Source organism: Rousettus aegyptiacus, unplaced genomic scaffold (assembly GCF_014176215.1).
Source record: "Rousettus aegyptiacus isolate mRouAeg1 unplaced genomic scaffold, mRouAeg1.p scaffold_m13_p_11, whole genome shotgun sequence".
Lineage (NCBI taxonomy): Eukaryota > Metazoa > Chordata > Mammalia > Chiroptera > Pteropodidae > Rousettus > Rousettus aegyptiacus.
In genome coordinates, this window is record NW_023416286.1 from 12,048,290 (window position 1) to 12,072,068 (window position 23,779).

The window sequence follows — 23,779 nt, forward strand, 5'->3', positions numbered from 1 at the left end:
TGGATGGCTCATTATCACAACCCCAAGGAAGGTCACATAGCAGTCTAACCTTGATCAACTGTGCACGGGGAGTAAATGTTAGAAGTGAGATAACGATCAGCTGCTTCTACATTTTTGTGTAGGGAGTGATGGGGTGGTAGCATTCTTGTGGTCAGTTTATCTATTTTTCCTCCTGGCCATCCAGCATTCCTTCCACTGGCCTTGTCCCTATGCAGCCTCAATATTGAATAGCTCATATCCTAATATGTTAAGTTCAAAATTTTAAATGTTGTCATCAAACTTCTACGTGGTGTAAACCCGTAGAGCCAGCAAACTCATAAATATTGTTATGATTGCTAATAACTAGTTACATGTCAAGTGAAATGCTTTTAGGTTTATAAATATCAAATAATTGGGCTATTTGCTATATTTGTAATGTGAAAAGCTAAGGGGAATCTAGAAATACTCTAAACTCATACTTGCTATGGAAAAATGTTACTCATTGCTGAATTATTACTTAACATCTGAAAATCATTATCATCATTTGGATCCCTTGGAGAGATATTTTACCTCACATGGACAAGAACTTTCCTGCCAAGAGGGAGTGGTGTTATTAGCTTCAGAGGATCAGAAATACTTTTAAGGGCTTCTTTAGTGCTGATAGTTTTTTTCACCTGGTAAGGGGACTGACTAATCATATGAAAATACAAACATAATTAAGTAATTCAAAGCAATTAGGTTACCGTTTTAATTTCTGTTCTGTAACTCATAAATTACAGTAAGAAACTCTGAAAAAAATGAATAACAGACTTGAACAGACATTTCTCCAAAGATGTACACTGGCCAGTTAGCATATAAAAAATGCTTAACATCATTAATTATTAGGGAAATGCAAATAAAAACCACCATAATATACCACTTCACATCCATTGGGGTGGCTTTCATCAAGAAAACAGAAAATAAGTGTTAGCAAGGATGTGGAGAAATCAGAATTCTTGTACATTGCTGGTGGGCATATAAACTGGTGCAGCCACTGTGGAAAACCGTATGGTGCTTCCTCAAAAAGTTCAACATAGAATTACCATGTGATCTAGCAATTCACCTTCTAGGTATATTTCCCAAAGAACTGAAAGCAAAGACTTAAACAGATGTTTGTACACCAATGTTCATAGCAGCATTATTCACAATAGCCAAAAGGTGGAAACAACCTAAATATCCATCAACAGATAAACACATAAACAAAATGTGGTATATACATATGATAGAGAATTTATCAGCCTTAAAAAGAAATGAAATTCTGATACATGCTATAACTGTTAAGGGTGGAAAATTTTCAAATGGCTAACTTCTGCTTCTATAATCTGCTTGCTTGTTTGATGTTAACCAGGGCGTAGTTCTAGGAGATATCCTGTGCAAAAATATGCTAATGGCCAACTTCTGCTTCTGTAAACCTGCTTACTTGTTTGATGTAGTTTTAGGCTTTATAAGCTACCTTCTCTGGGAGCTCGGGACTGATCTCCTCTAACCCTGCATTGTAGGTAGAGACTCAGTCGCCAATTGGCTAATAAAGGCTCACACTTCATCTCAATTAGCTCCGTGGGTCTTAGATTTGAGTGAACCACAACATTTGGAGGCTCCAACCTCAGCAAGATCTCTCCAGAGGGGGAGATCTCCTAAGAACCACGACCCCAGCCACCTTGGGCAAGGACATGCCCTGTCCAGGGGACGGCTGCTGAGAGACATTCCTTAGCAGCCGTCCACCTCCCCCAGGAGGGCATGAGCCATCTGGAGCAGCTTCACCAGTGAGTTAGACTGCACTATAGGTATTCAGGTTTCTTGGTATCTGTCGGTTGGTGGGTCCTAAGAGGAACTAGTGGAAGGCTGGATGCAGCAATACTTCCCTAGTTTGGTCAAGGTCTGAGATGTCAGACTTGACCTCAGGTACTATGGGCATTCAGGTTTCTGGGTATCTGTCGGTTGGTGGGCCCTAAGGAGAACTAGTGGAAGGCTGGACGCAGCAATACTTCCCTAGTTCGGTCAAGGTCTGAGATGTCAGACTTGACTACAGGTTTTTGGGTATTCTAGCATTTTGTGTTACCTGTCTTGTCTGTGTGTTTGTCTTGTCTGTCTGTATGTGTCTGTCTGTCCGGACTGGTTTGCCTTAGTCTGTTACTGTTCTTGTCCATCTGTATTATGTCTGTCTGTCTGGACTGGTCAAAATGTACTGTTACCTTCTTATTGCCTTGGTTTTCATGAGCTTACTCCATATATTGATGTGTGGTATTTTAATTCTTTCCTTAGATCAGGCCTCTGTGGCCCCATCCGACTGGACGCTACATCAGAAGCTGATCCTAGCCCTGGCTTTTTTGGCTTTTGTGGGGATCTTGCCTGTTTTTACTAACATGGGTCGGGCTTCTTCCTCGAATTGTCCTACCCCAACCCCCTTCAGTGCCTCCTTAACCATTTTAAGGATTTCAGGAGACTAGCCTAAGCCTATGAAGCTAGTGTCACTTCCTTCAACCTTCAGAGGTTCTGCCAGTTAGATTGGCCCACATTTGGAACAGGGCTGCCATCAGAGGGGTCACTCTACCTGAAAACAGCCTTTCAGGCATGGAAAATTACAGAATAATACAAGTGAAGGAAAAAATTCTGTATACAAAGTTGCAAGGAAAATAAAATGTGTTTTGAGATATGAAGGATGTGTTTTTAAGAAAAAGGAGAGTAATTTTATCTTAAAATAGTTTCAGGTTATTTAAAGGTTGTTTGAGGCACAAAAGAGGAAAATAAAGGACAAAAATATAGGTGAATATATGAAGTTGTAAAGGAAAAGAGAGAGAATCTTGTTTTATATGGTCAAGTTGGCTAAAATTAAATGTTTTTATCATAAGGTTTTAAAATGAACTTTAATGTCAACAGTGTACTGACACAAAATTGGAGTTTGGATTATTGGTCTGTTCCTAGTAAGAGATTGTAAAAGATTTTTCTTTACCTGTGAGCAATAATAATTTCAGTTATTATAAATTGTTGCATGTCATGAATATCAAGAATGGACTTGACTATTCAGAAAGAAAGGGCTCTATGATTTGAGTGAATATATGGTCTTGATATTGAAATTAGAATTTTGGATAACAGGAAAGATCTGTATAACTGGAAACAACAGAACCCTTCATTCTAAGAGAAACCCCAGGGATTAACCTCTCTCCTAGAGACTATTTTCTTTACCAACCAGCTGACTGGGGATGATTTTCAGCAACTCCTCCAGATTCTGTTTACCTCAGAGAAGCGGGAGCAGATCCTGAGGGTGTCTGCAAAAAGTGGTATTAGAGCCCAATGGGCAGCCTTCCACCAATCCAGCCTGCATCCAACATGTTCTCCTGAACACCTGTCTGCCTTGGAACCCCAACACTGACCAAGGTAAGGAGCCTTTCCAACGGTATCGCCAGCTTCTGCTCCAGGGCCTCTGGTCTGCCGTCTGATGACCTACTAACTTATCTAAGGTAAGCGAGGTCATCCAAACTAAGGATAAGTCACCGGTGGCGTTCCTGGAACAACTCTTAGAGTCGTACCGGTTATATATCCCTATTGACCCGGAGGACCCTAATAATAGGAGAGTTGTGAATTTAGCCTTTGTCAATCAGTTGGCCCCAGATATTAGAAAGAAAATACAGACGATGGAAGGGTTTGAAGGAAAGAACCTGTCTGAGCTGGTCGAGATAGCCCAACGAGTATTCAACAATAGAGATGAGGTAGATATAGCACAGACTAAGAAGATGACCAAGGTCCTGCTTACAACCATGCAAGGAGTCCAGCCAAAGGGACCACCAGGAAAAGGCAGAGGCCAAGAACAGACACCCAGGGCGAACAATGGACCCAGGAGAGTCAGGTTAGAAAAGGACCAATGTGCGCATTGCAAAAAAAGGGACATTGGAAGAATGAGGGCCCTGAAAAAGGACAAGGCCCCCAAAAGAAGGCCCCCTCATCCTCTTCAAGGACGCAGAATGAGGAGGTCAGGGCTCTTACATTATGAGCCCCTGGGAGCCCAGGGTAACTTTACAAGTTAGGGGCAAGCCTGCGAACTTCTTGGTGGACATAGGAGCTTTGCTGTCCACCAGACTGGTGGATTTCCATTGCTCAAATTACCCAGTATCAGGTCCTGCTTCTCAACCCACCTCACATACAGTTCCTGAAAACTCCTACTCTCAACCCGGCCACCCTGCTACCAGATGACGACCCCAAGCAGCCCATCACAGATGGAAACAACTTTGTCACAGAAGGAATCAGGTATGCTGGGGGGGGCTATAGTGACTAATGAGACTGTTATTTAGGCACAGGCTTTGAGCCATGGGACCTCAGCACAACGGGCCAAACTAATAGCAGTGACCCAGGCCTTGTGGTGGAAAAGGAAAAGACTGAACATTTATACAGACAGCAGGTATGCCCTTGCCACTGCCCATATACATGGGGCCATATATAAAAAACGAGGCCTCCTGAATTCAGGATGAAAAGAAATTAAAAACAAAGAGGAAATTTTAGCCCTCCCTGAAGCTATCATTCATTGCACAGGGCACCAGAACTTGGGCTCTGAGGTAGCACAAGGCAACTCCTTTGCTGATCAGACAGCAAAGGAGGCTGCCCGAAAACCAGTGGGGCCAATTGACATTCTGCTGGCCCTACTGACCAGGGTGCTAACAGATACCCCTACCTACACTTCAGGAGAAGTTGAACTATGCAGCAAAGAGGAATCTACTGGGTGGGTTAGGCTTCCGGATGACTGCATTGTAGTACCTGAGACCTTGGGCCAAGACCTTATAACCCAGGTTCACCAGAGAACTCACTTGGAAGAAACCAAGTTAACTGAACTGTTGAAAAGAGACTATTACATTCCAGGGCTGCAATGAATGACCAAACAGGTATCAGCCTGGTGCCACATCTGCGTGGACAGGCGCCAGGGGAACATTGGGAGTTGGATTTCACTGAGGTCAGCCCGAGAACCTTTGGATTTAAGTACTTGCTTGTGTTCATTGTTCAGGGTGGACTGAAGCCTTTCCCACCAAGCAGGAGACAGCTCAGGTAGTAGCAAAAATAAAAATAAAAAATAAAAAAAATAATAATTAGTCTCAGAAACAGTGCCTCGATTTGGCCTACCCATAACACTGGGGTCCAACGATGACCCGGCATTCATTGCCCAGACCAGTCAATCTTTAGCCAGGGTTCTAGGAATTAATTGGAAGTTACATTGCGTTTATAGGCCTCAGAGCTCAGGACAGGTAGAGAGGATAAATAGGACCCTGAAAGAAACTTTAACCAAGTTCAAATTAGAAACTGGCAAAAACTGGGTAAGTCTCCCTCCCTCCCCTCTGTTAAGGGCATGATGCACCCCCTTCTGTAAAGGGATCAGACCTTATGAAATAATGTTTGGAAGACCCCTACCTCTCTTCCCCAAGTTAGGGGAAGAAAAGCTAACAAAAGTTAAATCTTTGCAGGCCCTCCATCTCGCATGGCAGGAGACCCACCAACTGGTCTCTGCCACCAGAACAACCACTCAGCATCCAGTCCAGTCACATAATCACACTCTAGGCAATGGGATCTGGGTGAAAAAGGTGCAACCTGCTTCTCTCGAACCCTGCTGGGACAGACCTTTTCTCACAACGCCCACTGTGGTCAAGGTAGCTGTATGCCGTCACTGGATTCTGTGCAGCTGCCACAGACATCAAAACAATGGACCCTGCGTCGGACAGAGGACCCACTAAAGATAAGGCTATCAAGGGTCCAATCTGGACCATCTTAATTCTCTCTGTTCTCTTCCAATCTTCTAACTGTAACCCCAGCAATCCCCACTAGCCTGTGTTATATGATTGGGAGTTAACCAGGACAGAAACTGACATTCCTATTTCTACTTAGTAGCTACAAAGGGGACTTGATTTGCCTACAACACCAGACTCACCCCTTGTATCAACTCAAACTACTGGTCTCAGGGTACTAGAGGTTCTTGTGTATTAGTCCATGTTGTTCCCCAAGTATATTTCTACTCTTGGGAAGGAGGTCGTGAACTACGTATGTCAAAAAAAAGGGTACAGACAGTGAAACTCATGGTTCTCAGAACTCACTACCCACCGCTCCAGGTTGACGAATCAATGATTTGAATTCCCCTAGAAAACCAGTGGGGAGTATTAAGGGTGGAAAATTTTCAAATGGCCAACTTCTGCTTCTATAATCTGCTTGCATGTTTAATGTTAACCAGGATGAAGTTCTAGGAGATATCCCGGGCAAAGATATGCTAATGGCCAACTTCTGCGTCTGTAAACCTGCTTGCTTATTTGATGTGTTTTTGGGCTTTATAAGCTACTTCCTCTGGAAGCTTGGGACTGATCTCCTCTAACCCTGCATTGTAGGTAGAGAGTCAGTCGCTGGCTGGCTAATAAAACCTCACAATTCATCTCAATTGGCTCAATTGGGTCTTAGATTTGAGTGAACTACAACATAACATGGACGAATCTTAAAAACATTATGCTAAGTGAAATAAGCCAAACATAAAAGGACAATTATTGTATCATAATACTTACTGAAGTATCTAGAATAGTCAAATCATAGAGACATAAAGTAGAACAGTTTACCAAGTGCTGTGGGGAGCGAGGAATAGGAAATTATTATTTAGTGGATATAAGAGTTTCCATCTCAGAACATAAAAAAGTTCTGAAAATAGATAATGCTGATGGTTGCACAACATTAGGAATGTACTTAATGCCACTGAATTACACATTTAAAACAGGTTTAAAATGGTAAATTTTATCTTAAGTGTATTTTACCATAATTAAAAAAATATTAAAAACCCCCACAATTCTCCCATTCTTTGTTTCGGTGGAGTTAAGACTGTGTTCTGATCTCTCTTACCTGTTTCAGTAGCCTGGAATAAGGTCTTTTTTATTTTTTTAACTTTGTCTGGTTTTGCTTTGACAGTTTGTATTTCTGGTATTGCATTGTGTATACCGTGCGCTATGTTTAGCTATTTGAGCACACATCAATTTTTCTGTGATATTTTAAGCCCTTTATGGTTGGGAAGCATGTTATAGTCATACTTTTATCATCTAGAATGCATATTCTGGTGTCCTTACAAATTAGGACTTCAAAAATGTTTGCTGAAAAACATTAAAATTGTTTCTACTATAGGTGGAGAGTTTTCTTGCATATTAGTGACATCTCGTGGCACTGAATGGAATAGCCAGTACTGTAGTATTTTTTTGAACACATTGTTCTTTTAAAAAAAAATACAGATCTTATATACATACTTGAAAGTGTACCTAAAATAAGCATTGCTGCAATCAGAGGGTAACAAGCTAATTGTATAGCTAACTGTGCTTTTGTTCACTGGGATGGAGCCTAACTAGACAATTCCTGGCTGGATCTGCACAGCACCCACCAGATCCACACTTTAAAGAGATTCCCTAAATCGGAATGGTTAATTTTATGATAATTGGCCTAAAGGTAATAGTTGAAGCCAAAGAAAAGGAGAAGTGTATGCATTAACAACAAAGGCAAGAGGATTTGCAAAGAACTCTGAGAAATGTCAGCTGTATTATTAATTGTCTTGAGGGAAGATTTTAGGCTTAAAAAAACTATTTAGAATTACTGGTGTTCTATTGAATATTCAATGTATTAAAATTGTAAACTTGTAAATTTAGCTTTTTAAACCCTTCAGCTCAATGTACTAATTTTATTATAAACTTAGAAAATTTTGTTTCAATTAAAAAGTCTCTTTTTCTAATTCTTTAGGAGATTCTTAAGTGCTGTGAAGTTTGAGAACCATAAGAGGGATTTTTAAATTGCAATGATTGACCCTTGGTTGACCTCACAGATTGCAAGGACCTTGTCAGTTTACAATCCCTCATTTTTTATTTTTTTAATTTTTTTATGCCTACAGCACCTGGTATTCTTAGGTGGTCTCCCATCCAAGTACTAACCAGGCCCGATCCTCCTTAGCCTCTGAGATCAGACTCCAATTTTTGATTTATTGCCTCAGTGAGGCCTTCAGGAAGAAGTTTTATAGATTTGGCATATACAATTCTCATTGGCACTGGCTAAACCCAAATTTCCTTTAGCCAGCACAGATTTTTAAGAGAGTGTGTCAGACTTTCCTCCAAGGATGACTCTGGTAAAGAAAGAAGACGAAGGAAAAGAAGATAAGGCAGGGATTGAGATCAGAGTAACACAGCGGTCCTCAATACAAAATTTGACTTTTTTCTCTGCTCCTTTCTTCCCTAGACAAACTTATTTAACCAGTATTGGTGAATCTCAGCATCTCAAAGACTTGCCCTGATTCATGTTTGAATCTAATGCCTACTGAAATCTGAGTACTTAATTAATGTTCCTTCATTCAACAAGTATTTATTGAGAACCTATAATATTCCAGGGATGGTTCTGACTGCTGAGGACGTTAGGAGTGACCAAATAGACAAGAATTCATGCCCTCACAGAGATACGTCTAGTGAGAGAGACAGACAATAAAATAAACAATAACAAAAAACCACATATAATATCTTAGATTTGTCAGTGTCATTTAGGCAGAGATCAACCAGTAATACACCTGTGCTTGAACATCTTGGGTTTATTTTTGCAGTGAGGGAGCACTATCACTGTGGGAAACTGTGGAGAGAGGCTCAGTAAAAAGGTATTATAAAGAAAAAACCTATTATAGGATTTAGGCTTTAGCTGGATAATTTTGAGAGGATCTACTGAAGTGGATTAGACATTGGCAGAAAGCAGGGACAATTCTATAATTTAGTATCATCTGTTATTGACATTCTGTGAGATCGTTGATGTCAAAAGGAGAACACCATGGCCTAGTGGTGAGCATCAGGCCAATTTCCATGTGTCACAGACTTTTGCTTTCTTAAATGATATTAAGTGCAATGAAGAAGAAAAATAAAGCAGGGAAAGGGGATAGGGAGTATTAGATGGAGATAGACAGGAGTGCTTTTGATTTTAAAAAGGATGGTCAATGAAAGACTTTGTGAGTAATTAACACATGTAAAATCTGACAGAGGTGAGGGAGTGACTCCAGGACAAGTAAAAAGGTAGGAAAATGAGTAGGTGAATCCTGGGCACATGATAAGCACAGTAAGGGAAACCGAAGCTAATGAGCACAGGTAAAAGAAATGATCCAAAGGAAGATCTTGCTGTTGTATAAAGTATCTAACTCAGTTACCTAGCACTTAGTGGAGTTCAAACTGACTACAGCAGGCCCTGGGTCAAGACCGGGCTACAGATTTTTATTTCTTTTCTTTTTTTTTTTTTTATTATGGTGACATTAGTTAATGAAACCTAGTAAGTACCAAGTGTACAATAGAGTAGTAAGGCATATATATTGCATTGTGTGTTCCCCTCCCACAGTTAGATTTCTTTCTGTCACTGCATTTTGACCCCTTTACTCCATCTAACTCCCTCCTCCCCGCCTCCTCCCCTACCCTCTGGTAACCACTAGTCTATTGTCCATGTCCATAAGTCTCTTTTTGTCCTATTCGTTTGTTGCTTTTAGGTTTATCTCCCACACGTAAGTGATATCATGTAGTTTTCAACTTTTTCTGTCTGGCTAATTTCACTTAGCATGGTTATCTCAAGGTCCATCCATGTCGCAAATGGCAGTATTCTTTCTTATGGCTGAGTAATATTCCATCATATCACAGCTTCTTTATCCAATCATAACTGTTTTGATTATAAATGGAAGCTATATCTTGTCAAAGGCTTTTTCTGCATCTATTGATATGATCATATGATTCTGATTTTTTAATATGTTTATGTAGTGTATCACATTAATCGACTTACATATGTTGAACCATCCCTGTGCCCCTGAGATGAAGCACACATGATTGTGGTGTATAATTTTTTTAATATGTTGCTGTATTCAGTTTTCTAGTATCTTATTTAGGATTTTTACATCTATGTTCATGAGATATTAGTCTGTAGTTCTCTGTGTGTGTGTGTGTGTGTGTGTGTGTGTGTGTGTGTGTGTGTATGCGATCTTTACCAGGTTTTGGTATCAGGGTAGTATGGACTCAGAAAATGAATGGGAAAGTATTGCCTCCTCTTTGATTTTTTGGAAGAGTTTGAGGAGAATAGGTATCCAATCTTCTTTGAATGTTTGGTAGAATTCACTGGTGAAGCCGTCTGGTCCTGGACTTCTACTTTTTGGAAGGTTTTTGATGATTGTTTCAATTTCCATACTGCTGATGGGTCTATTTAGATTTTCCAGTTCTTCTTGATTCAGTCTAGGAAGGTTGTATCTTTCTAAGTACTGGTCCATTTCTTCTAGGTTATCAAATTCTGTGTTATATACTTTTTCATAGTATTCTTGTATGATCCTTTGTATTTTTGCAATGCCTATGGTCATTTCTCTCTTTCATCCCTGATTTTGTTTACTTGTGTCCTTTCTCTTTTTTCTTTAGTGAGTCTGGCCAGGGGTTTGTCAATTTTATTAGCTTTCTCAAAGAACCAGCTCTTCGTTGTATTTATTTGTCTATTTTTTTTCTTTGATTTCATTTAAATCTACTCAATTTTGATGATTTCTTTTCTTCTGCTGACTTTAGGCTTCATTTGTTCTTCCTTTTCCAGTTTTCTAAGATAAAGTATTAGGTTGTTTATTTGAACTTGCTCTTGTTTTTGGAGATAGGCCTGTAATGACAGGAACTTTCCTCTTATGACCACTTTTGCTGTGTCTCAAAAGTTTCGATATGTTGTACTATCATTATCATTTATTTCTATGTATCTCTTGATCTCTCTTTTTATATCTTCTCTGATCCAGTCATTCTTCAGTAACATGTTGTTTAATCTTCATGTATTTGTGGTTCTTCCCACTCTTTTTACAGTTGATCTCTAGCTTCAAAGTCTTATGATCAGAAAACAGTTGATATGATTTCAACCCTCTCATATTTGTTAAGGCTATTTCTATGTCCCAGTATGTGGTCAATTCTTGAGAATGTTCCATGTGCACTAGAAAAGAATGTAGAAGCACCTGTTTGGGAATGAAAGGCTCCATAAATGTCAAATATGCTTAGCTGGTCTAATGTGTCATTTAAGGATGTTATTTCCTTATTGATTTTCTGTTTGGACGATCTGTCCATATCTAACAGTGGGGTATTTAGGTCCTCTACTATGATAGTGTTTTGGTCTGTTTCTCCCTTTAGTTCTGTTAGTAATTGCTTTGTATATTTCAGGGATCCCTAAATGGGAGCATAGATATTAATAAGTGTTATGTCTTCATGGTGTATGATTCCCTTTATCATTATGAAATGTCCTTCTATATCTTTCTTTATCTTTTTTATTTTGAAGTCTATTTCATCTGATATTAGTACCCCTACTCCCTCTTTTCTTGAATGCCATTTGTTTGAAACATCATTTTCCACCCTTTCACTTTGAGTCTATATATGTCTTTGGAACTGAGCTATGTCTTCTGGAGGGAGCATATGGTTGGGTTTTTTTTTTTATTATTCAATTCGCAACTCTGTGCCTTTTTATTGGTGAGTTCAGTTCATTTATATTTAGGGTGATTATGGAAATTGAGGTTTTACTATAACCATTTATCTTTTGCTTTCTGGCAGCTTGGTGTTTCCATTGCTTTCATGTCCTTGTGTTTCTGTTTTTTTTATTTTTGTTGGTTTTGTGGATTTTCCCTCTGGTCCTTCTTGTTTTATGTTATATACTTTAGTCCTGAGTCTTTGACATATGGTTACCATTACAAATATATAGAGAATAGTTATATACATAGTGGTCCATTTTCTTCTGCATGTGCCTTAATGCCATTCCCATTTGTGAATTTGGATCGTTGAATCCTCCCCTTTTCTGTCATTGTTGTCTCAGTTTGTCCCTATGTATGCCGAACATTCGTTACTATCTTGCAATCGCAAATCTCTTCTTATTGTTTAAGCTTATAATGTCCTGTTCTTAATAAGGGTTGCACTAGTCGACTTCTATTTGTCTACTTCTATTTGTCACTGTACTCATAGTTATGTAATTTTTTCATTTTGTTTTGGGTGATCTGACCTCTCATGGTGGAGAATTCCCTCAATTTTTGTACGTCTGGAAAGGTCTTTATTTCTCCTTCATATCTAAAGGAGAACTTTCTGGATACATTATTCTTGGCTTGGAGTTTCTTTCATTTAATAGTTTGAACATTTGATTCCACTCCTCTCTGGCTTGTAAAGTTTGTGCTGAGAAGTCCATTGATAATCTAATGGGTTTTCCTTTATAAGTTACCATCTTCTTTTTCCTGGCTGTCCTGAGAATTCTTTCTTTGTCATTTTTTTTTTTAATAACTTTAATGCAATGTGTCTTGGTGAAGGCCTTTTTAGGTTGAGATAGTTGGGTGTTCTGTTGACTTCTTGAATTCCCAGCTCCAGTTCATTTCTCAGGTTTGGGAAATTCTTGTCAACTATTTGTCTGAAAATGCTTTCTAGTCCCTGCTCTTTTTCTTCCCCTTCGAGAATGCCCATATTCTTATGTTTCCTCTCCTAACGGTATCAGCTAGTTCTTATATTTCTCTTTCATAATTTTTCATCCCTTGGTTTTTCTCTTCTTCCTTCCAATTTATTTTTAGATTTCAATCTTCGATATCACTGATCCTTTCCTCCATTTGGTCAACTCTATTTCTCAAGTTTGCTGTTTCTTTTTTCATCTCTTTCAGTGTGTTCCTCATCTCCAGAATTTGGTTCTTTTCGAGTGTTTCCATCTCCTTGCTAAAGAACTCATTCTGCTAATCTTGTTATTTCAGTTCCTGGAATTGTGATCTGAATTATTTTGGATCTCATTGAGGTTTTTCAGAAATACCATCCTGAATTCTCTGTCATTTAAGTTGCATATTTCTATGTCTTTAAGCTTATTTTCTGGAGATTTTTCTCTTTCTTTCTGAGCTGCCTTGTCACCTTGTTCATGGTGCCTAATGGACTATTTCTCTGCATGGGCCTTAATGGAAGTGTATTCTGCTCTCCCCCCCCACCCCCATAAAGAAGATTTATTGTATAAAGATTTATTTTCTATTTTAAGAATGCTTTTCTTTTTTTTTTCTTTTTTTTCTTTTTTGGTTTCCAGCAAGTGGTGTCTAAGTCTCTTGGATCTCTGCTTTATATAAAGCCTTAATAATGACTTTTTTTCCCCTTACAAATAGTCAATCATGCTTGCTACTCTTGGTCTTAGTCTCTGTCAGTGTTAATGACAGTTTCAGTAGTGTTTGCCCAGATTTCCTGGGGCTCCGTGGTGTTCAGTCTTGGAGGCTTAGGGGGAGGTGCCCTCTGGGTTGGAGGATGAGTGCTATAGCTTAGTCTTGCATTTTGCAACCACAATTGGTAATAATTAGCTTTTGCTTCTCTGCTGTCCCCCTTTCTCTGCTTTCTGCCCTGATCTCTGGGTACTGCTGCTGCGTGGAGCTCACTGCTCTCTTTGGCAGGGCTGTTTGGGGAAACCATACCTTCTCCTGTAGGGAGTTACCACTGCGAGAGGCAACTCCTTTTTTTCTCCCAATCTACTGCCTGACTCCTGTGGTTCTGACCTGTTGTAGCTCTTATTTGCAGATCCCTTGCTCAGATGTTCTTGTGTGCAGGTTAGTTTTTTTTTGTTGTTGAGTTTTAGATGTTTAACTTATTGTTATTTCAAGGGAAGAGGTCTGGGAACATCTCTCACTCCACCATGTTTCTGATGTCACTATCCTGGGCCACTTTTTGGTATGTAATTAGAGGTTTTGATACAGAGTTGGATTAGTCTAGACTGTATTATTTTAAAAAGTAGATTTTGACAGACTTTATCTCCCTACCATTGTTTAAGAGCAGAGTAGTTGCCTCAACATGTGATGAGCTTTATGCTGGCACATAGTGAGCTCTCAAAACATGGCTAAATGCATTTATTTGGTCATGGGGCCTCACTAAGCAGATTCCACACAGATAACCTGAAATTATCTTCAAATGTGTATTTTGCATGAGAGGGAATTCTGAGTTATGGAAATGCCTTTTCTAATTTATCACTAGGTAAACTCTTTCATAACAATGCATTTACTGTGTAAATTTTCACATATATTAATCTCATTTGAGCATTTTAACTGCCTTGTGAAACAGTGTAGGAATCTTGCCATTTTATATTTGGTTGAACTGTATGAAATTGTTAATATATTACCATTTTTGACCTACAAAAATGGCAACCACGTGGGTCCAGCCCAAATGGTGAGGAAATAGGAGAGCTTAAGCTAGGCAAGGGAGAGTCATTATTAGTAGAGTTCAACAACTCCTATATTTATGTCTCCAGCCTAGATTACTTCCCTGGACTACAGATTCATTATCTTTTCTTGAAAATCTAGTAAGCGTTTCAAATTTAATATGGTAAAAACTGCTCCAATCAAAAGACATAGAATGGCTGAATGGATTTAAAAAATAAGTATATGTTAACCTATAAGAGACTCACTTTAGCTTTAAGAACACATAGAGATTGAAAGTGAAGAAATGGAAAAAAGATAGTCTATGCAAATGGAAACCAAAAGAAAGCAAGGTATCTATTCTTATATCAGACAAAATAGACTAAGCCAAAGAGTATAATAACAATGATAAAGGGGCAATCCAATAAAAAGATATAGAAAGCCACTGTCTCTTTGCCAGAGCCCAGGGTGAGTGTCTGTGAAAAAATGAGTCTGTACGTGGGCCTTTTAAGGGGATACCTGGGTTTCTATCTGTCTTCCATCTCACCTGCATGGTAGGAATCTTCGCTGATTTTTAGCCATATTTTGTGAGGATTTCTCTTCTCAGCACTGGAAAGCTGGTTTGAGGAGCCTTGCATGGAGTGAGACCGTCGCTCCTCCAAGGGGGCCTTTGTGGCTGGTATATTTCTCCCAGTGTGCTCAATGGCCACACAAGGGTGTGGGAGCAGCCCACTTCGCATCCCCATCCCACCCACAAATCTCCATGTTGCCTATTCTTTATATCCTTAGTCATAGGGGTTCGGTTCATCTAATCTTCAGATGGTTTTTCAGGTGGATTGTTCTATAATTCAGTTGTAATTTTACTGTGGTCATGGGAGGAGACAAGCACAATGTTTTCCTATTCTGCCATTTGACTAGACTCTGAGATTAAATCTTAAAAGTTCTCATTTCAAGAAAAAAATGTAAATGGCCTTGCACACACTGCCATTCTGGAGCAAAACCCATGCCCAGTCATGGTTAACGCCACTGTGTTTATCAATCTCACTGTTGACAGTGAACCCTTGGGCTATATCTCCTTCAAGATGTTTGCAAAGTCTGAAAGACAGCAGAAAATTTTCATGCTCTGATCACTGGGGAGAAAGGATTTGGTTATAAATATTCCTGCTTTCAAAGAATTATTCCAGGATTTATATGCCAGGGTGGTGACTTCACATACTATAATTGCATGTGTGGCGAGTCCATCTATGGAGAGAAATTTAATGCTGAGAATTTCATACTAAAGTATACAGGTCCTGGTATCTTGTCCATGACAAATGCTGGACCCAACACAAATGGTTCCAAGTTTTTCATCTGTATTGCCAAGACTGAGTGGTGGGATGGCATACATGTGGTTTTCAGCAAAGTGAAAGAGGTCATGAATTTTGTGGAGGCCATGAAGTGCTTTGAGTCCAGGAATGGCAAGACCAGCAAAGAGATCACCATTGCTGACTGTGGACAATTCTAATTAATTTAACTTGTTTTATCTTAACCACCAGATCATTCCTTCTGTAGCTCGTGAGAGCACCCCTCACTCCACCTGCTTGGAACACCCTATCATCTCTGTGCTCTTGTTGCAATTTGTTGTGTTCCAGGTTTTCCTTGTCCCTCTAAGTCTAGCTGGGTTGCAGAGTTAAGTTTATGATCATGAAATAAAAGCTAAACAGCAACAACAAAAATATAACTAAGTCAGGTGATAAATATTAACTAAACTTATTGTGGTGATCAGTTCTCAATATATACATATTTAAAATCCTATGTTGTACACCTTAAACTAATACAATGTTTTATGCCAACAAAACTAAAGTGAAAAACATGGTAAACACTGAACTCAAATTCTTTACAAAGTCCTCTCTTGCCATCTTTCTCGTCTCAGCAAATGGCAACTTTATCTTTCCAATAGCTCAGGCTACAAAACTGTGGCCACCTTTGACTCCTCTTTCTCACACTCATATTTAGCCATCGACAAATTTTGTCAGCTCTATTTTCAAAATATAAATAAATATGACCACTCTTATCATGTTTTCTAAGTCATTATTTTTATTCTAGATTACGATAATAGCTTCCTAACTGGTTGCCTATGTTCACCATTGTTTGTTCAGTCTTTTTATTTTCATACAGAATAATTGTTCGAACAGCTAAATCTGATTATATTACTTCTCTGCTATATGTACTCCAATGGCTTTTCATCATGCATGCCTAATGTCATCAAAATCCTATGAAATCCTATGTTTCCCACACCCCCAATGGCCTTTTCAATTTCATCTTCTCAAAAACATTTCTGCCCAAGGCCTTTGGATATTTAGTTTTTTCTACTTGTAATTCTCTTCTTTAATATTTTAAAGATCCCAATTGTAAATACATCAGGTATAGCTCTAAGAGATCACGTAAAAAGTAATCATAACATCCATGTCACTCCTAAAAAGTAAATTGTAATTCCATAATGTCATTTGATATACAAAAGTTACATTTTCTTGGTTTTCGCAATATAAAAGAAAAATCATTTGTTTAAATTAGGATCCAAGAGAATTGGACAATTGCAAATGCTTAATATTTCTCTTAAGACACTTTATTTAATCTTTAAGAGTTCTCTCTCCCACCACTTTTTTTTTTTTCATGTTTTTCTTTCATTTGCTTTTTGTTTGTTTGTTTTAAAGAAGGTCTTTTGTGGGGTAGAATCTTCCATATTCTATATAGATATTAACATGTTGATCTCCTTTTTATTCCCCTAACCTGGTTATTTGATCAGACCTGGAGTCTAGATCAGATTAAAGTTTGATTTTCACAAAATTTGTAGGAAGATCTGTATATTGCCTTTTTTTTTTTTCCCAGTAGATTCATGTATCAAATTAATTCAGTTTAGCCACTAGAGGTCAGGACTTTATTTTAAAAATAAGTACTTGAAGGATCTAGCCTTAATTTTTGTAAAGGAGTGAAAAAAATCTATATTACTAAGGCGTTATTATTAGGAATTTCTGGATAAATTTTTTTTGTTTTATATATGTCGGTTTCTTTAAAAATTTAAATATAGTTTTTGCAATATAATTTTTTTCATTTTTAACTATTATCACTGTACGAAAATGATGTTTCCTGTACCCTAGAAGTTTAAGTCAGCTTCTATGCTGCTTCAACTCTATACAATACTCTGATTCAAATGGTAAAACAGGAAAGAGGATGGCAGCGAGAATACTGGTGAAATCAAACATAGAAAAAAGAAATGAGCAACAGAGAAGAGGAGGAAGTAAGATAAATTTCTTTATCTGTGGTGGCAGTGGGAGCCTGAAATTGTGCTTCCTCCCTGGGACTGTTCTCAGGCACATTACCCAGGGCTTTCTTTGGAACTTTGTATGAAACACACCTTACTCTTGGCTGAATAGCTTTGTGAGTTTAAAGTTTTTCAATTTAATCATATTACGAATTTTGATTGGGATGCTGATATGTGTTTGCATTCTTCACAATGGGAGAAATTTAACTCACTAATGTAACTATAATGATAAATTATTCACTAAAAGCCTAATATCAAAACTAATTTTAGGATTATTTGTTCTAACTCTCTGAAAAGTGTCATTGGTATTTTGACAGGGATTGCATTGAATCTATAGATTGCTTTGGGTAATATGGCCATTTTAATGATATTGATTCTTCCTACCCGTGAGCATGGTATATGCTTCCATTTATTTGTATCTTTTTCAATTTCTTTTTTCAACAACATAATTTTCTGAGAACAAGTCTTCTACCTCCTTAGTTAATTTGATTCCAAGGTATTTTATAGTTTTTGATGCAGTTGTAAATGGGAGTGTTTTCTTAATTTCTTTTTCCAAAATAATTACTGTATGTCTTAATGTTTCTTTGGGTTCATCTTGTTAGGAACTCTCTATGCTTCCTGGGCCTGGATGTGTGTTTCCTTTCCCAGATTAATAAAGTTTTCAGCCATTGTTTCTTTAAATACATTTTCTGCTCCTTTCTCTCTTTCTTCTCCTCTGGGGTCCCTGTAAGGTGAACATGAGTGTGCTTAATGTTGTTCCAGAGTTTCCTTAAATTATTCTCATTTTTAAAAATTCCTTTTTCCTCTTGCTATTTTGATTTGTTGATTTCCACTAGTCTGTTTTCCAGGTCACCGATCCATTTTTCTGTGTTAGCTAATCTGCTGTTGATTCCTTGAAGAGTATTTTTCATTTGTTATTGTATTCTTCAGCTATGCTTGGTTCTTTATTATATTTTCTAACTTTTGGTTGAAGTTATTCCTATGTTGTTCTATTCCACTCTCAAATCTGATAAACAACTTTATGACCATTTAACAAAAAATTCTTTACCTGGTGAATTACTTATCTCCATTTCATTAGTCCCCCTTGCCCCCCGGGGATTTTTCTTGTTCCTTCTTTTGAGGGATATTTTTCTGTCTTTTCATTTTGTTTGACTTTCTATATTTGTTTATATAAATTAGACAAAATAGCTATTTCTCCCAGTCTTGAAAAAGTGGTCATGAGTAAAATTGACCTCTATATAGTCTGTGTGTGCTAGGTATTTTTGGCAGGCCAGTTGTTGCTGAGTGGGTACGTATGTCATATGGAGTGCTAGCATACCAGGCTTCAGTGGTCCTGGGTGGGGAGACCAGGTGCATGTAGTTAATTCCCTTTGATCATGCTTGTTCCCTTTGTTCAGTGATGAAATAAATGGGTTCCAGGCAATGTGCCAAAATTGCACTAGAGTGGCTTTGCAGGTAGGCCTGAGCACCGGGATAGAGCTCCCACCCACTCTATCAAGGTATAGGGGAATGTAAACACTGTCACACACTGACATTGCTGATCCCAGAGAATTCCTGCAAATCCTGGAGAACTCCCATGGCTCCTGAGCCTCCTCTTGGAGAAAGTAGTCTTGTATAGAAGCAACCTTTGGGTAGACCATATGTGCAGGGTAGTTTCAGCATGCTGGTTGGAGCTGGTTGGAGCTGGGCATGCTGGCTTGCTGAGCTGGAGTGGTTTTGGGCCAGGAGGCCAGGTACATGTGGTTACACTCTGTTCTTCCTGCTTGCTTCCTTTGTTTAGGCCAAAATGGACTCCAGGCAGTTTGGCTGAGAATGCACTGTGGTAATCTTGCAAGTAAGCCAGAGCACCTGGATAGAGCCCCTGACCACCCTGTCGAGGTTGACGGGGATGCAAACAATGGCACTTACTGGCACCTCCCCTTCCAGAGAGGTCCTGCAAATCCAAGAGAGCTCCTGCAAGGTTTCCTAGCCTTTTCCATTTTGTCTCTTTCTTTCAGTCCCCAGTTGTCTCTCAGGAGGAACTACTCTCTATATGGGTATGTATTTCAGTGCGCTCAAGCTAGGGGCAAGTTCAACATTTTCCTATACCACTGCCATCCTGGACTTCTCCTGGAGACTTCTTATGTTACACAAATATATGGCTTATTAGAATGGTGCTAGAAGGAAATTATCTGAGATTTAAAAACTCAGTAATCTGAGTTTGAATAGATTAGGGTAAAATAAAGTGGAGTAGAAGCTAACAGAGACTAGAAACACTGACCCCTAATAGTTGGAAATGAAAAGGCAATAAATTGAGGTTTTGAGATGAAGTAGCTTCAATTTAGCTCTGTAGTAAACAATACTTAATTTAACTTTTTTGAACTAGGAGGTAAATAATCATGTTGCTTGAGTAGATGCCTAGATTCACAGAACAACAATGTATGAACATTTATAATGAATGGGGCAGGAAAAAATATAGAACTTCTACTCAGAAGTCCTGGATTTGAACTTCATCTTCAGCACTTGCTAATTGTATGACCTCTCTATTCATTATCTTAGTCTTACTTTTGCTGCTTTTGAAAAGGAGGTAGCCATATCATCATCATCATCATCATCATCATCATCATCATCATCACCATCATGTTTCCTCTCAGGATGATTAGATGGAACAAATAATGTATGTGAAAGTGCTTTGTAAATAGTAACACTCTCAGAAAATATGTTATTGTTGGTGATTGGCTCTGGAAAGAATCTATCATACTAAGAGCGTCTCTTTAATCTAAACTCATATTCTACTCCTATATGTGGGTCTCAACCACAGCAAGGGCTAAGATGGTTCTATTAAATCAGGACCTGAGGAGTGACTGTAACTAACTAAATATAGGCAGCAATCCAGGAGGCAAAAGCCTAGGACCAAAGTCACCCAGTACATTTAACTCCTCAGAAAATAATGAAATGAACCTGAGACAGGAACTATGGAGACAATACAGGAGTTGTAAAGGCTGGTTAGAAATCAGCATTTCTGGAATTTGCTTCTAGAGATAAGAAGGACTAGCTAGGGCAGAAAGCTACCCTAAGGCTCCTTTAAACATTCAGATCAGGAACTGGAAGAATCCAGGTTGCTGGATCTCTTGGGAAAGCAGCTCTGCTCCAAAATATCTTCTCCATACTCCTTTGTAAATTTAGATTATATTTATAGATGAGCTAATAGTTAGACATTTTTTGAAAAAATTATTTTGCTTTGAAATAAAAACAGCTCCTGAAACATTGAAGGTAAGGGGATATCAAATCACTCAATGTTTACAAATTTGTTAAAACTTTCCTTCTCTACTTCTGCTGGGATTATTATTCCTCAAAAGTAAAATTCAATTGATATTTTCTTTCAAATAACATTTTCACAGAAAAGCTCAAAATTCTAGAGATAGTTTATTTTGTTGATGACTATATGACATTGACAAAATATAGTTTTTAATTTTAATATTTGCATCATTAGTTTAAAACAGTATTAGATACCACAGTGTGTGTCCATTAATTTTATTTCTGTAATTCATTCAACCAGTAACTATTTTGACAGCACTATTACGTACCAGGAATTGTATTCTAGAAATAAGGATGGAAAGTGGGGCTTCTGTCTTGAAGGATTAACTTTAATATAATTCTGTATTTGGTAAAAGGGATCCATTCACAAAGATGACATTTGCTTTGGAAAGTATGGCAAAGTCTTTGCTCTGAGCACATGAGAACTAGGAATGTGAGTGCCCTAAAAAATTGGGGTCTCATGAGTCATGCATTTAAAAAAAAAATACACTAAATCTGTTAAGAAAAAGTTGGGGGAGAGTGGCTTTTAGGCAATAAGATTATCTTGAAATTTACAGGAATTTGTGTGGATTTGTGTTCTTCCAATGGCAAGACAGAAATTCCATAAACCAACCAGAAAATCTTTGCTATTATTTAATAGGTTTCCTGAGTATGTTGAAGAGAAGGGATTATAGATAGTAAACTAAAGCGGGAAGTTAAATAGCCTGTTGGGATTACTTGGAATGATTGATGAATAAACACTCTGGTGTGTTTATGTTTGGGCTGGGAAATATTTTAAGCACCTGGATTTTAGTTAATCTTTTCTCTTACAGCTGTAATGTTCTCCATATTTGTATAACAGCCAAAGGAAGCCACCAAAGATAGATTGCCAGCACTTAAGGTAAATCAGGTTTTTTGTTTTTTGTTTGTTTGTTTGTTTTTTGTATCAGATTTACAGAGTTAAAGTTGTCTGTATTGACCTTTAAGCAATATATCTTTCTCTTTTAATTGTCCCCATTAAAATGAACTTGGGAAACTTAAACTAGAGGTTATAAAATACTCCATTGAATTTTATGAGATTAGAGGTGTTAATATAGTGAATAATGACAACTTTATAGGAGTACAGGTTATTAAATGTTGGAATGGGTTATCAAAAAAGTTGTAGAATTTTTCCTTGTTATAAGAATATTAAACCTACAATATAGATCCATTTAAGATAACATTTTAGAAGTCTTTGGCTTTGTGGATGGATTTATCCTAATGTACTTTCTATGACCTAACTCAATCACAACTTTCCTTAGCCAACTATACAAATTTGACTGTTTCATTTGTTGTATCCTCATGTCACAGTATCATGACACCTATAAAATTTTAGGACAATTCTTTGTGTATCTTTCTTCCTTTACTAGATTATAGTTCTCTGAAGGCAGAGACTCTCTTATTTATTAGTTGTATTTAAAGTTTCCAGTTGAGTAGTGACAAAAAATAGACAATCAGTATTAAATAAATCCCTTCCCTCTTCCATTCTACCTAAATTAGTCATCTTGTTCTAGGAACTGGCTATGAACATTCCAATTTCTTGTGTTTCTGCCATTTCTCTTATTTTGGAATGATTCTTCAACAGGTTTGTGAATATCCAAAAAAGGAACCATGCCTTATCTTTCTCCATTCTCCAATGGCTAGCATGTTGCTCTATTCAGAGTAGCTGGTCAATAATAAATAATACTTGGTAATAAGGAAGGTGATCAAAATAATTTGATCACTTACAGACTTTTTGTTTTATTTCTAACACTAATGTTAAATCTAGTTTCTAAAATCTGCACACAATAAAGAAATATGATCAACATTTTCAATATTATGAAATAATGATACAGGTCCTCGTCCTCATCCAAATCCTTGGGACCAGATTGTTTTTTAATTTAGAATGTTTCCTCATCCCTGGGGTAACACTTATTAATATTGCACAATAAGTAGACAAAGATAAAAAAGACTATAAATATCTGTATGTCACTTAGGATCAGATTTGAGTTAATAAAGTGAAACTTGATAATCTGAATTGCATAGACTGTGAATAAAATTATTTTCCTGATGATTAACCTACAAGTCCTTATAAATTGATCATAGTCTGAAATTTAGCCTTTGCAGTTTATTTAATATATATATATTTTAGTTTCTAATGGGAGGTGACATGTTAATATAAATGTCACAAAAAGACTGTGAATCAGGATTTCAATATTCTGCAAAAAACCAATCTTAGATTTGACTGACTCTGGCATACAGGGTAATTTATGTATTTAGCTACTTTTTTGATGAGTTTTTGACAAGAGTTTTTAAGATACTCTATTTAAGATACTAAGTTTTGACAGAGTGAACTTGAATCACAACAAACGTCTAAATGTGGAAAAAAATTTTAGTTAATCGACTTTCTCAGGAGCACACTGCTGCTATTCTATTTTTAAGTATTTAAAGAGGATTTAGAAACTAACTGTGTTTCTATTGAACTTGAACTCTGTACAACATTTTTTATTCTCAGCCTCTACTTTTCTTGGCTAGAGTTCAATTATATTTTCTAATTCGACTCATAGATTTAGTTGAGCAATCTCTCTTGGCATGTATTCAGGTCAGTTTATTTGTTCACAAAAATGAAGCCACTGTCATATGGAAGCACTTAGTGCATTATTTAACTAATAAATTGGAACAATGAAACCTAGAAAGCATTTTTATCAAGTTACAATATCATACCACACAGTTTTCTCCTTTTCACTCTTATTATAAAATTGTTACTAGGAATTATAAATCTTTTCAAACATGACTTTCTTTTTAAAAATTAAAAGCAAACTTTGACAGGGTATACCCTACACAGGACAGTGAAAACTGGACTTTTAAAAAATAACTGAGGATCAGTTGAGGACAGAGGAGAGACATGGTGGTGGAGAGCAAGGAGGAGGAAGGAAGCACTGAATGGCGATGAGCCTGGTTTGAATGAGTGGCAATGGATTTGGGAACACATTTTAACACATTACCAGGAGCCACACGATGAAGAGGGGCTGAGGACT

At 37.7% G+C, this 23,779-nt stretch overlaps 1 protein-coding gene across 1 annotated transcript; it reads left to right on the forward strand.

The window, feature by feature from the left end:
- Positions 1-15,144: 15,144 nt before the first annotated feature.
- Positions 15,145-15,650, forward strand: LOC107503941 (peptidyl-prolyl cis-trans isomerase A-like). Its single transcript, XM_036228331.1, is given in 2 exon segments — positions 15,145-15,232; positions 15,235-15,650. Coding segments are annotated over 2 exon segments (489 nt in total). The 5' UTR covers positions 15,145-15,159.
- The last annotated feature ends 8,129 nt before the right edge of the window (positions 15,651-23,779 follow it).